Here is a 13744-nt window from a genome sequence, read left to right as displayed (position 1 = left end):
AGCAAGATGGGGAAATTACCTCTAATATTGCTAATATTAAACCTACTGCAAATTAATGACTCAGTCAATCGATTATGTTGACAGGCTTTGAAGTATATTGTTTACAATGAGAGAAAGCTTTGGAAGACAGAGCAAAATAGAAGAAAACAAAAGAAGAATTTATTCCTATTTATCTACTTAAAAAATGCCTTGAAGAAATGTTGCTTTTTTTTCTTCCATCCTGGCATTCTGGGATTAACTTCAATCTACAAAATTCAGTCACAAATAGGTACTGACTGTTCTGGGACAAAACTCATTGCTTTGGAATTAACTCATATCCTTGGCAACAGGCACTAACTGGTTATCCACACAGCAGAACAATCAGTAACTCAGGATGCAAAAGGAGAGATTGATTAACAGGTTGAGGCACTTGAACCAGGACAGTTCTGATATTTACCTTTTAAAACTGGCAAACCCTCCTGTTCTCCATATTGGGTTTGTCATAAGTTTAAACAACAATCACTACTGATTCACACATCTTTTTAGCCTGCACTACCAGATACTACCACTATCATTTGCCTACACAATGCTTTCCAACTGCAAGGATCCACTAAATTAAGTTGAAGGGAAAAAACATTTTTTGAATGTCCAAGGAAAAAAAAAAAGAGATGCAACCTGTAGCTCTGTCCTATCCATGCTGATTGACCTTTTATCATGCAACTTCTTAAGCAGCTCATTTCTTACTTTCATGTATGTAAACTGGGGAATAAGATCCTTATTTATCTTAAAAGAACACATGACTGATTCTCATTACCATGTAACTGTGCTATGATGCAATCAGACAATTCTCTTTAAAGAGAGAGCACTAAGCTTGTACAAACAATATTTGTATTTAAAATGTAACTGTATACATAAATGCTGAAGTAGGTACTAACTGAAGAAAAAAAACCTAGATGACTGCAAGAGGGAGGGAGAGAAAAAGGTCTTTACCTTATGACATCACCACCAGGGATAATTTCTTGAATATACACCAAGGGCCCTTCATTTCTATTAATTCCTCCTACAATATTCAAACCAGGTTGTTCCTTTGCAGACAGAGGATGATCTGAACGCACTATCCCTAAAAAGAGGAAAAGAGAAAAGTATAATCACTTCATAGAGCTAGATAAATAAAGACTGAAGTGATACAGTACATTTATCTCAGTGACTTCCCAAAAGTATACAGTTAGAGTCAAGTTTCAGAAATTACTTTGCCAGCTTTGAAGATGGTGCTGGGACAGAAACTGTTTCTGCTCATGGCCCATGATATATCCTTGGATGCAACTGAGGACTCTGTGACCTCGAGGATGAGCCAGAGAAATGCTGTCTGTAGATTTTGCTTAAAGAAAGAACAATGAAAAAAGAAATAAAAACACAGATTTGGGGAAAAGCACCAAGTTTCAACCTATGTAAGTTCAATTTTCAAGTTAGAAAACAAACTACAAGCAATCAAATAACCAAAAGAAACTCACAGGGTTATAGGAATTAATCTTTAAAACATAGAAAGCAGGTTTTGGTTTTTTTTTTCAAACTGTGTGCAAGAGATCCAGAAAGATTAGAATTTTATGTTTTAATAAAATAAAAAAATATTAATACTTGAAATCATTAGATTAATCTACAAATACCTCTCACATTACTTATTGATTTAAATTGCTCCAAGTAGGTAATAATATATTTAAGAGCTGGGGAAATTACACATAGACCAGGCCAAGTTACATGTTAGGATTACAAATTAAATAGTAAACTGCAGGTAAAGATGTGTGTTCTGCCTGACATTCAGCCAGTTCCTACAGTATGTTCCCCCCAAAATAAGAAGACTTCTGCTCCACTGAAATATGACAATTGCCTACAGGATTGTGTCATGCTTGGAAGCAACCTCTCACCATCCAGGAGTTGTGTTGGAGAACTTGCAGAGCTGGTACCACTGTGAGAGCATACTTATCCATCAGGTCGTGAATTCTTTCCTGTGGTAACACAAAGATCTTTTCCATCAGCATTTGAATCATAGAATTGGCTGGGTTGGAAGGGACCTCAGAGATCATCAAGTCCAACCCTTGATCCACTCCTGCTGCAGTTCCCAGCCCATGGCCACTGAGTGCCACATCCAGTCTCTTTCTAAATATCTCCAGGGATGGAGAATCCACTACTTCCCTGGGCAGCCCATTCCAATGGCTGATCACCCTCTCCAGAAAGAAATTCTTCTAATCTCCAACCTGAACTTCCCCTGGCACAACTTGAGACCCTGCCCTCTGTCTTTGCTGAGAGTTGCCTGGAAAAGAGACCAACCCCCCCTGCTCCAACCTCCTTTCAGGGAGTTGTAGAGAGTGATGAGGTCTCCCCTCAGCCTCCTCTTCTCCAGGTGAACAGCCCAAACAGCCCTTGGCAGAAGTTTGAATGCATGCTTTGCAGCTGCTGCTGTTTCTACCGCAGAGAAGGGAGCTCAGCCTCAGCTGAAGGAGGAAAGCTCTGACAGTGTTCAGAAGGGACAAGGAAGTGAATGTAATGCAGAGGATGTGGATGGAACTGCAGTAGACTATGAATGGAGTATCAGGAGAAAGCTGAATTATCACCTCTCTCTACCCTGGATTTCAAAACTTTAAAAACCTCATAATTTGAATCAGATAAAAAGACATTGGTGTTACTTATGTCCAGAACAAGTTATTTATATTCAGGAGGAAACACACCATACACCTATCACTTCTCATATTGTTAAGGAATGGTTTTAGTTCAACTGTGCTGAGAAAGAAGCCAGAAGAGACTGGCAAACAAGCTGTGGCACCCACAAAAGCAGAAAGAGAAATATTTATTAATTGCTTTAAGAATGAGTAAGAGGAGTAAGAGAGTTGCAAATTTTTAACTGCTACTTAGTTTCTCAAGAAATGTGCAGTTTATTTCACTGTATATGTAATTTCTATTAATTATATGAATTAATTAATTATGTTACATATAATAAATTAATTATTATATTAATTATATGTTATATATATTAATTATATATTAAATATTGTATGGGCTTGGGTTGTGCTTATATTTTCATTACAATAATGTTTTTTCAAGCACGACAGATGAAATAAAGAGCAATTCCTGGTCAGGTACAATGTTGAAAAAAACCCCAATAATAAAACATAAAGCAGAATCCTTTTCATAAGCAATTATAATTGGATGAACTGACAAAACCAAAACAATTTTAAAAGTGGCAAAGATGTCCATCCCTCACCATGTGTATGAGAAAACAAAACTCTTAATCTATATTGAATGCAGCCAAATTGACATAAAAAATGTTTATATGAGTATGAGTGTCTCAGTGGTCATAGATCAAAAAAATATAAATAATCTACAATTATGTAACCAAAACCATCAGCAATTAATATTACAGAATTAGAGAAAACAGAAATTTAAGTCATTGGTGGGAACCATAATTCCAGGAGTAATGCCAGTGACTGCAGAGAAATCTGCCTGGCATGCATAGTTTCTTTAAAAGATGCAATTTTTTTTTTAATTAATGCCAGACTGCGGGAACACAACGAACACAGCTGAGTGTGTATCATATAATCTTTTAGCAAGGGAAATTAACAGCCCTGAGACATAATCCACAGGCAGTCTGAGTGAGGGGCTGGTCATAGTGGAAAACTGTGTGCTGGCCATTGGGCATCCCACCAGGACAGTGAAAGGACTGATGGCTTTTAATTATTGAAGGAGTAAAGAGGAACTAGGTCACGGTGCTTTAGATAAAGGCAGATTAAGGAGTGGACCTCACATTTATGTAGGCAGCCTGAAAAAAGGGAGATCAGAGGCTACAGAGAGATTTAAATGTCTGTTAAATAAAAAAAATTAAAAAAAAAAAAAAAAGGAAGCTTAAACTGGACGAAAAGGCTAAAGGAAATTAGAGAGGATTCCTTTATGGAGAGATTACTCTGCAAGTGGAAAATCCCAGGAAATGCAAATAACAGAAAATACTCTTGGAATTATGACCAAATGTAGTTACATAACAGGCATTTCCCCTTGGAGATTTCAGAGAAAAGGGGATACAGACCAAGATCTCAGAATTTTCTGATGATCCTCTGACAATATTGGTTTAGATGCTTAACTTCAGAGAGCAAAGTTAGAGCAATATTTAATATAAATGTCCTTATAATGGAATCATTTTGGGCTATCTGCTGCAGCGAACAGTTTAACCAATTTATCCAAACTAATTCAAAGCTCATTAAAGACTGAAAAGCAAACTTCTGAGGGGAAACAGCAATTATATCTGCATTTTGTCAGCTTAAATTCTACAGTTTTTTACTATTTTAAAATGTGACAAGTATAAAAAAATTATCACAAAATAGTTTTTACTGGTATTAGCTGGTAAGATAACAACTCACTCTCCTCATTATAGTGAAACTGGCCTGAGCTTGCTACTCTGATATAAACAATCTCACAATATGTAATCTCACAAAAATAGCTTCAGAAAAATAGAAAAATGTGACCTCTGATGCAATTTTGTGATTAAAGCTAATCTAAAACTCAAATATATGCAAACTTGCCCACCTAACCTTAGCTAAAGTGTTTTTCTTAGTTTTGAGGATACAACAATGTTTTAATTTTCTCTTACTTTGCTTCTTCATCTCTGGCAACAAGCAGAGACATGTGATTAGATGCTGATGCTGTTCTCAAGATGTCAACAGCCCTGCAAGGGGAGAAGAAGAGTCAAATAAATGTATCAGGGTGCTGCCAAGGAGCACACAGTGCTAAAAGAGCAGGAAGAAGAACAAATTCTTAATGTAATTAATAACTTTGAATGCCACATACAGAGAAAAAAAAAGTTTGCTAGCAGAACAGCACAAATTATAATGATATTGTAATATTCTATATATTATAACATTATTTAAAATATTATGATATATATAATATATATTATTGAAGCATTAATAAACATTCAGTAATCAGTACAAACATACTTTTCATTGGTTACTCCAATTAAGTTTTCTCCATTGACATCCAAAATGAGGTCACCAGTGAGCAAACGGCCTGGTAACAAAATCAACAGGAAAATGGTGAACATGTTTGTATCACAGTAATAAAACAGTGTTTTTTCTTTCAACTTTGTATGATCTAATGCAACGAAAAAACCTTACAATTCTTAGCAAATTAGGTTCTGATCCTTATTAAGCCAGGCTGTTGTCAAAAGACTAGAAACTATCAGAATTATTAATGACAGAATAGCTCAGAAAACTGCATATACAGACCTAGGAGAGACTTAGATTCTGTAACTTTATTACTGCAAACTCTACTCAGTATAATTTCTTTCCAAACTGAACATCTAAACCACTACTTACAAAAAATTAAAAAATTGGAACTCACTAGAAATTAGGGTTCTGTGAAGGCAACACCACTCTTACACCTTACAAATTAAAAGATGTTTATCTTCTCAACACTTACCTAGCAGTGCTGAAAGACTACCAGTTGCTTTCACACCAGCCATATCTAGATTTGAATACAATATCAAGAACTGAGTATTCAAATTTTTTGCCATGAAGGGTCCAAACTTCATTTCTCTACTTTAAGGTAAGCCACAACACCATGAATCCTGACTAAACCTTCCTATTTTAAATATCCTTATCTACAAGGTAAAATAAAGGAGAATTCTTTTGACAGCTTTTTCTATGCAGCGTGTTAGTAAGAAGAAAATTTAAAATTACTTACTGTCTACAGCAGCAACCCCTCCAGGCAGAATTCTCTTTATGAAAATCCCATAATCTTCTGCTGTTTGTGCCCGATAACCTCCAATAATTTTAACTCCTGCAGAACAAACAAAAGAAACAAGCAAGAAATTGGTTATCCCACCTACTGTGCTAAATGGATTTACAGTCAAATCAATAAAAAACCAGATAAATTAAACTTCTAGTGATGACAATGTGAATTGGAAAAGCTCACCAGGTGCTTTTAGATTTGGTTTACTCTGAATCAACTGAAAGTGCAACCAAATTACCTAATCCATTTTGACAATCAGAAAAAGAAATGCGGTGAACAGCTCGATTGATTCCATGTGGGCCCATAATAGTCCTAGGGAATAAAATAAAAGTCATTAAATCCCTAATTACAGAAAAGTATGCAGACCTGTGTTAGCACAGAAGAAATGACACAGATGTTTTTAACTCTAATACAAAGCAAAACAAGATTTCTGTAACAGACAGCCTTATATTGTCCTGTACCTCTGATACCACCCTTTCCCCTCAGTGAAGAATCAATCTCTCCAAAGGAAATATACAACAGTAAGATAAAACACTCTGTACATAGAATGAAATAATAACAAAATCCCAGTTTAGCATTCAGGCAAGATAATACATCATGTCTTAGATCAGGTAATAAATATTAAAATAAAACCACAGCTAAGACAATGTGTTCAAAAATATTTCCTAGGATATCTAATGTATATTATGAACATAGTATGGCTATTTATGAGCATAATCTCTTCCTTTTAGCCTCTCATTTCTTCACTCAACATTGTTTTCTTGCTCTGTTTTAAAAGAAGGCTTATTTCCCAACTCTATTGCTGGCTCCTTAGGGAACCCTCCTAGCCCAAGACAAGATACCAGGAATGCTCTTGAAATTGTCTAGAGGCAGATAAGTCTTTTGCAGGCAGCTGATAATGGTAAATAATTAAGGAAGAATACAAATTAAAATTGAACTTTTGAAACCTAAACTTATAGTTCCATTGGAAATATGGCCAGCATACTGCTCTGAGAATGCAAAGCATTGAGAATTCCTGTAAACCAAAACACCCTTTATCATTTTTAATTTTCATTTAGATGAATTGTTATTAAAAATACAAATTGTATCACTGCTCCTTTGTCCTCTCATTGTACCTTTTTGGAGACAAGTCACCAGATCTATTGAAAAAAACAAAAAAGCAGGAGCACCACTAAGGATTTTCTGTTTTGACCTACATATTGTTCCCTATTAGATAGTGAATTGCATTTTCTAGAGCATGATGTTGAACTGAAATGGAACAACCAGAATTCATTAGCAGGGAAGAAAAGAGGATCAAACTGCAGGACATAGTGACCCAATTCCTCCCATGCAATCAAATCCAGCACACAGCCTACACTCCATACCTGAAACTGGGTATTCCTGCAAAAGCCAGAGGACATGTCATTAAAAGGTGCCACATCAGAGGGAAAAGAGAAATCCAGACAGACTACTTGTTCCTAAATCCTAGCACCAGGCAAGAGATCCAGTTCTAAAAAACATCCCCACTTCTTCTGGTTTTGTAGAAGAATGCTGGATGAGTTGGTTATTTTTCAAGGCTCTGAAAAGCAACAATTTGTTCCACAACCTCACATCCCCAAGTATTTACAATATTAGCTTTGACTTTAGAAAGGGTCCATAAGAGGTGATTTAATAATTCATCTCTGAGAAACTAACAGGAAGCCTATGCTTTACTATGCTTCAATCATTGTATCCAAACAATTCTCACTTTAGTATTTCTTGCAGAATTGGGTTCATAGGTAAAAAGAAATTATCATTAAGCCTAATTAGTGTATCTGGCCACTGACAAGACCACGTGTGACCTTGCTACAACATGACTAAGCATAAGGCACCCTTTGGAGGGCTACAAGTGAGCCCAGATGCTTTTACGTACTCACAGTCTGAAAGAAAAAGTTTTTAAGCTTGAAATTTCTCTATCAATTTTTTCTTTTTTTTATAAACCATTTTTGCATTTCTACACTCCAGCAGCATGTATTTTGCATTACTGCCTAGTATTGTTACTTCAATTATTTCCTAAATTTAATTTTTTTTTAAGCTGAAAGGCAACATACCAGTTGTGTTCTTTTCAGGTTTGCCCTGACTTGTATCCAGCTTTGAAAACTTTGAGGTGGAACAGTGATCTTTAAAATAAGGGAACACTATTTTACTTCTCTCTTGCCTTTTGCTGCTACTGCTCTGCTTTTTGCTCTAGCATTCCGTCAGCAGCTTACACAAAGCAATTTTCTTGAAATGCAATAAAGCAAGAACAGATGCTGTTTCAACCTTGCATATAATTTCACTTTCATGAAGTCTTAAAGGATCAAATCTCAGATGTTAAATCCATAGTTCATAGCTCAGCAGAGACAGTAGAACCTATTTAGATACTACCATATAAAATGATCAAATTTAGGCACACAACACCCAAGAGGAAAGGATCTACATTTCTAGAAGTAACAGGCAATTCCTTAAAGAGAAAGAGATCCTAACATAAAGCATATTCTGGTAACGATGGTACAGAGAATATACAAACTAATAATTGAAATGGGGAGGAATCAGGTATCCCCGAAACAGTGGAACTGTCACAGTGTTACCACCTCCAGTTGGAAAGGGCTGACTCTTTGAACTGACATCCTTACAGGGCATTCAGTCCTGTTTATGCTCTAAAGATCAGTCCTCTCCAATACATGAGGTTTAAAATTCCTTTGTTACATAAACAGTAAAGACAAGGATCTGCAAATGCCCCAAATTTGTTCAGCACATCACATCTTGCTGGCTTTCTGTGTAAGTTATCCTCCCACAAACTACTTGTCACAGTTTTAATAACATAAACAGGGCTTTAACAGTTTCACTATAAAAACACTTGGATATAGCATCAATCCACGAAATCATGTTATCATTATTTAATATTCATTAAATATTAGAATACTGCCCCCAAAACATTTGCAACATGTTCAACAGTATAAACAAGGAAATAGCCTTCTAAACCAATTGGGACTCGTACCAAAAATTGTCAACTGTAGAAAAATACAGAAATTAAATCATCAGAGGTTGCTGCTCATTTCTACAGAAGTCATGCACAAATACTCCTATGCCAGCTCTTAGCACACAGAGAAGATGTAAAGCAACAGATGGAATAAGGAAGCAAGCCTCTATAAAATGCACACTATAATTTTGTTAGGCTATAAAATATTAAACTCAACAGTCCAACTGAAGTCCTGGAATGTTAATAGACTCTGTGTAATTTTGTGTAGGTGTTCTAGCAAAGACAATTAGAAGTAAATATTTTTTTTTCTATTACATTTTACTAGCAAACAGAAGGGAGTTCAACAGCTGTACGCTTTATAACTTCTGGAGGCTTACCAGAACATAGAGCTCTGGATGTGCTCCTGATATTATTCCTGAGAAATGATCATTAGTCATTTAAGTCCACATATAAAATATTTTTCAATATTTATCTACAGAAGAATAATGCCTTTATCTCACAAAACAGGTATCACTTGACTTTTAAACAACAACCTAAACTGTAAGCTTTGGCTGCTTATGAAAAGAAACTGAATCTGGCTACAGCTTTTTAATTCTCTGTACTGTACTCCTCACAATTACAGACTAGAAAAATGCTGTCAGAACCTAATGGTTAAGCATACCAGTATAAGAGAGAAAGACCATCAAAACGCTCTGGTTCATCTTCATCCCCTGGTGTCAGTAAGGACATTCTTCAGTACAGCAGCAAAGACAAGGACAAAGCAACCCAAATGCACTGGAGGTTTCCAATTCAGCCAGAAAATGGTTATGCGCAGGACAATTTCTGCTACTAACTAAAAAAAAAAAAAAAACCAAACCCAAACCAAACAGCTCGAGACGAGTGTCTCTGCCTGCTTAATCTCCTCTGAAACCCTCTGCGTCACATGGACTAATTCACCTAGCAAGGTAATGTCAACTTTTTCTCTGTTGATAATGGCAATTCATAGCAACTTTTAAGCTGAGAAATGCAAAAGAGAGAAAATTTACTTGCATTTAACACAGCTGTGATTATGCAATCTGTACCTGCCAAATGAAATAATCCAAATGAAATAAACCTATTTTCTCATCTTCTTTCAATAATTTATTTAGATGCACCCTCCTAACAAAGTCAAAAGCAGTAACTCATGACCTTTTAAAGCAATCTTCTGAGCAGACTGGATTATGTATGTAACCCAGACAAAAAGGGAAAGCCAACATAGCAGACAGACTGGAAGCATTAATGAAGCAAATGTCATTATGCTATTACTTTGCATTCTCAATCAAGGCATTGACTTGAGTCATGCTTTAGCTTGGTTTTTAGTCTCTCAATATACAACAGCCAGATTTTCAGAAGTTCTGAGTTTCTGACCTCAGTTTGGTCAACTATTTTCTTCCAGGCTTGCCTCAGAAGATGCACTTCTATCACTCCCTCTCTTTCTAGAAGATCTTAAAAACATTACAGTTTGAAATGAATAGTAAATATTCCGTGTTCACTAATGGGTTTAAGTGGAAAGGTGAATCCCCTCCAGCAAGGAGTAACCCTGTGATGAGACAGCATCTGTCAGTGTCTAAAGCTGCACAGCAGGACAGCTCAGCTATGCCAGGAATGCATATGCTGATCTCATGCAGGTTTTTTTAAAGTTGTAGTGCTGACTGTGCTTTCATTAGCAGATCACTGCTCTGTGGAAAGGATCTCTTTTGCATATAGGCAAAACACTCTGGAGTGTCCATGCATGCTGAGCTCAGTTCCTAGGGTCCAGCAGGGTAAAGTGACCACATGCTAAGGAGCAGATCAGTGATGGAAGTGGAAACATAAAGCAGCCTTCCCAACTCCCACAATGGGAAGAGCTCCACTGGCATAATTTGGATTGCTCACATCCATTCAGTGATGGAAACGTGGCACTTTGTAGGCTTTTTTTCAATAAGTTTAACTCTGCTGGTGTTAGTGGTGTTACAGCCTGATAAGAGACATTAATATTTTAAGCATTGTATCAATTGGATTTGCTCTAGACAAGGATATAGAAGAGAAAATACAAACAGCATTTTTGCAACAGAATTGTCATTGTTCTTTACACCAGCAGAATTAAACTTGAGGTATCAGTATCAGGAGTTGCCTAAACAAGTCACTCAGTGCAATATGGTTTGTTTCCCATGTTATAATTTCTGCAACAAACACCCCTCCTCCTCACCCCCACACCTCCAATTAAAAGTATGACTTGAGGCTGGGCATTCCATTATGAAAAGCAAAAAATGATTTTTATTAAACAAGGCATGACAAGCTTCCAACAATTATATTATATATCTATATACATATATATATGCATATATATACAGATACAGATATAAAGTAGTTTTAAGTTTCTTACTGCTCCCACCTTTTTCATTAGTCATTACCAATAATATATGTTCAAACAGTTGCTCCTCCATGTCTTCTTCAAAGTAAACAATGCATTGTTCAGGTTCCTGAACACATCTTCTCTTAACCTTAAATTTTTGCTTCTGTGTTACTTTTAATGTTTCTAAAGAACTCATATAGAAAAGTGGTATTTTTGCTTCTTTTCCAAATTCTCTGCCTTTCAAGAACATACTCGGTGGAACACAAGGAAGATCTAGGAATAGATTTTACTTTCAATATTCTAGGAATATTGGAGCACCTGAAAACCCCATAAAGCCTAATATCAATAAATAAGATTAGATTTTCAAGAGACATAATTAGTTATTTTCCGCTGCAAACAAACAAAGATCCCTTTCCCCACAGTTACTAAACTATTCTATTCTGCTCTGGCAACATGACTCACATTTCCCAAAGGAAGTTTTATAATGCTTTAGCAACTGAGATGGATCACAGGATAATTTTGCAGATGACAAAAAGATCTGCAGAATCTTCAAAAGCAAGATTCACAAGATCTTCTGTTATAAATAAAACAATAATATTTTACAAAAACCCTATAAAAATCCATTAGCCAACTCCAGCCTTTCAGGTTTGCTAACCCTAAAAGGTGGAAGTTCACTCTGCCATAAAAACCAGAGCCAAGGGGGTGCTGCATCATACAGCATGAACAAACACTTCTGAGCTACCCAAACCTGCCAATTATTCAAAATACATTTTGTTGATTAGGTCATAAAGATTAAAAGAAAACATATATCATTACATGGTTACTGTTAAACATGAATAAAAGCCTTAAGCAACACTATAGTTGTGGAGAAACATGAATGGCTTGAGGCTAACCCCTTGTGTAGAGAAGAAAGGTATTATTTAAAGTTTAGGTAAACCTCAATTAACATCTAAACAAGTACATTCTTGAAGCATTGTGCATAGATACTGTCTCAGAAAAAAAAAAAAAAAAAAAGAAAAAGATTACAGTCTTCCATCATCATCTAGCTGAAGTGCAGTTCTGTGCACCTTTCATGTTCATCTCCTGTGTGAAAAAATGCCTTTGGAATACAGTGCTCTAGCAACTATTTATCTAATATACCTTCCATATGAATCTAGCAAGCAGTTCTAAAGATGTCTCTTTGCATTACATACCTTGTATTTCCTCTGGACAAGCAGAGTGCTTGTTTCTTCAGATCCCAGTAAAATTAAGTTAATTTTTTAAAGGTTTTGTTAATTTATCAAAAAAAAAGCAAGTTATTTACCAAGTAGCATAATTCAAAATCTAGGCAAAATTGTTTGTCAGAACTTTTAAAACACAATTTGCTGAATGCTATTGCACAAACACAACAAAAATAATGCTCCAGCAAGAACTGTCTGTGCCTAATTTTAATCATGGTTTTGATGACAGCATTGGCATCATGACTTAGAAGTCAGGGAAGGGTTTGGAGTTAGGATTTTCAACCACGAGTGAAGTTTGCCACAGAGGATAATGTTACCGTTTATAGAATGAATATAATTGCCATCATAAATCCCATTGGTAAAAAATAAGATGGTCCCAAAGCACTACATGTAAAACATTAACAGCATGCAGCCATAGCAGTCCGAAAAAGTAATGTATTCTAATTCATAATCTCCATGCAGTATCTTCTGTTACTGAAGTTCCCCTATACATACAAGGTAGGAATTGCTATGTACCTCCCAAGTATGTTTCCACAGCTGCAAATCCATTAAGAAATTTCTATGAGTTTTCTATGTACAGAACCAGTCCAAACCAACTGCTGATTAACGTAATGAAAAGCTTAAGAATGATTTCTTCCCTTTATATGCAAATTCACAACTGTTGGCATTAGCTTTTCTAAGACATTGTGTCAGACTGTTTCAATATCAGTTTTTTTTTCTTTAAAACTTTATAAATGAGAGCCTACTAATGAAACTTGAAATAATTTTCATCCTAAAATCCAGTAATTGTTGTATTTCTGGGGGAGGAAAAATACTTACTTTTTATCTGTGTTTGTTAAGGAATCAGGACTGGACATCATCTTAGGTGAACTATTTTAATAAAAGTTCAAAATGAAGAATTCTGGCTTGTAAACCAGGATAATAGCTGCTGTAAAAAAGAAGAAACCACTTTTTGAAATCCCCCTGACTGTTTATTTTCAGACACTGACAACAATTCCTATTATTGACTACCCCAAATCAAGTGGGAAAAGGCAGCTTTCCTGATAAAGCAGATACACTACTTCATCGCTGAAAACAGCAATCAGTTAACAACTCGGACTACAATCCACATTGTACCAAAACATCTAATTCTTCTTTACTGACGAGTTAGGAATTACCCTCTAAACCCAAATAATATTACAGTTCCAGGATAAAGTAATGTATCTGCCACACAAACTTATATTTCTTCTGTGAAGGTTACTTTCTAAGAAATGTTTTGAACATGATAAGGTGTTTTCTGTCTTTGTTTTCTCACTTTTTTTTTTTAATTTATTTTCTTAATTTACTGTCTAGTATTCAATGGCTATAGAATGTTCACGAAAAGCCAAAATGCACAGGATATTGGGTTATGTACCCCTAATGTAGTAAAAACACCTGTAAGACCCATAGTATTTTTGTTAG

At 35.7% G+C, this 13744-nt stretch overlaps 1 protein-coding gene across 1 annotated transcript in view; it reads right to left on the bottom strand.

Moving 5' to 3' along the window:
- Positions 1-9460, bottom strand: part of STXBP4 (syntaxin binding protein 4) — a 51337-nt gene extending 41877 nt beyond the window's left edge. Inside the window, 12 exon segments of the mRNA XM_030461848.1 lie at positions 978-1056; positions 1058-1099; positions 1229-1337; positions 1340-1357; positions 1902-1952; positions 1955-1972; positions 1975-1982; positions 4613-4687; positions 4959-5028; positions 5704-5799; positions 5990-6063; positions 9393-9460. Of these exon segments, the coding sequence (XP_030317708.1) occupies positions 978-1056; positions 1058-1099; positions 1229-1337; positions 1340-1357; positions 1902-1952; positions 1955-1972; positions 1975-1982; positions 4613-4687; positions 4959-5028; positions 5704-5799; positions 5990-6063; positions 9393-9460 (708 nt within the window).
- Between the last annotated feature and the right edge of the window lie 4284 nt (positions 9461-13744).

Source organism: Calypte anna, chromosome 18 (genome assembly GCF_003957555.1).
Source record: "Calypte anna isolate BGI_N300 chromosome 18, bCalAnn1_v1.p, whole genome shotgun sequence".
NCBI classification, from domain to species: Eukaryota; Metazoa; Chordata; class Aves; order Apodiformes; family Trochilidae; genus Calypte; species Calypte anna.
The sequence above is the reverse complement of the archived record's forward strand: the minus strand, read 5'-3'. Positions and strand labels throughout refer to the sequence as shown.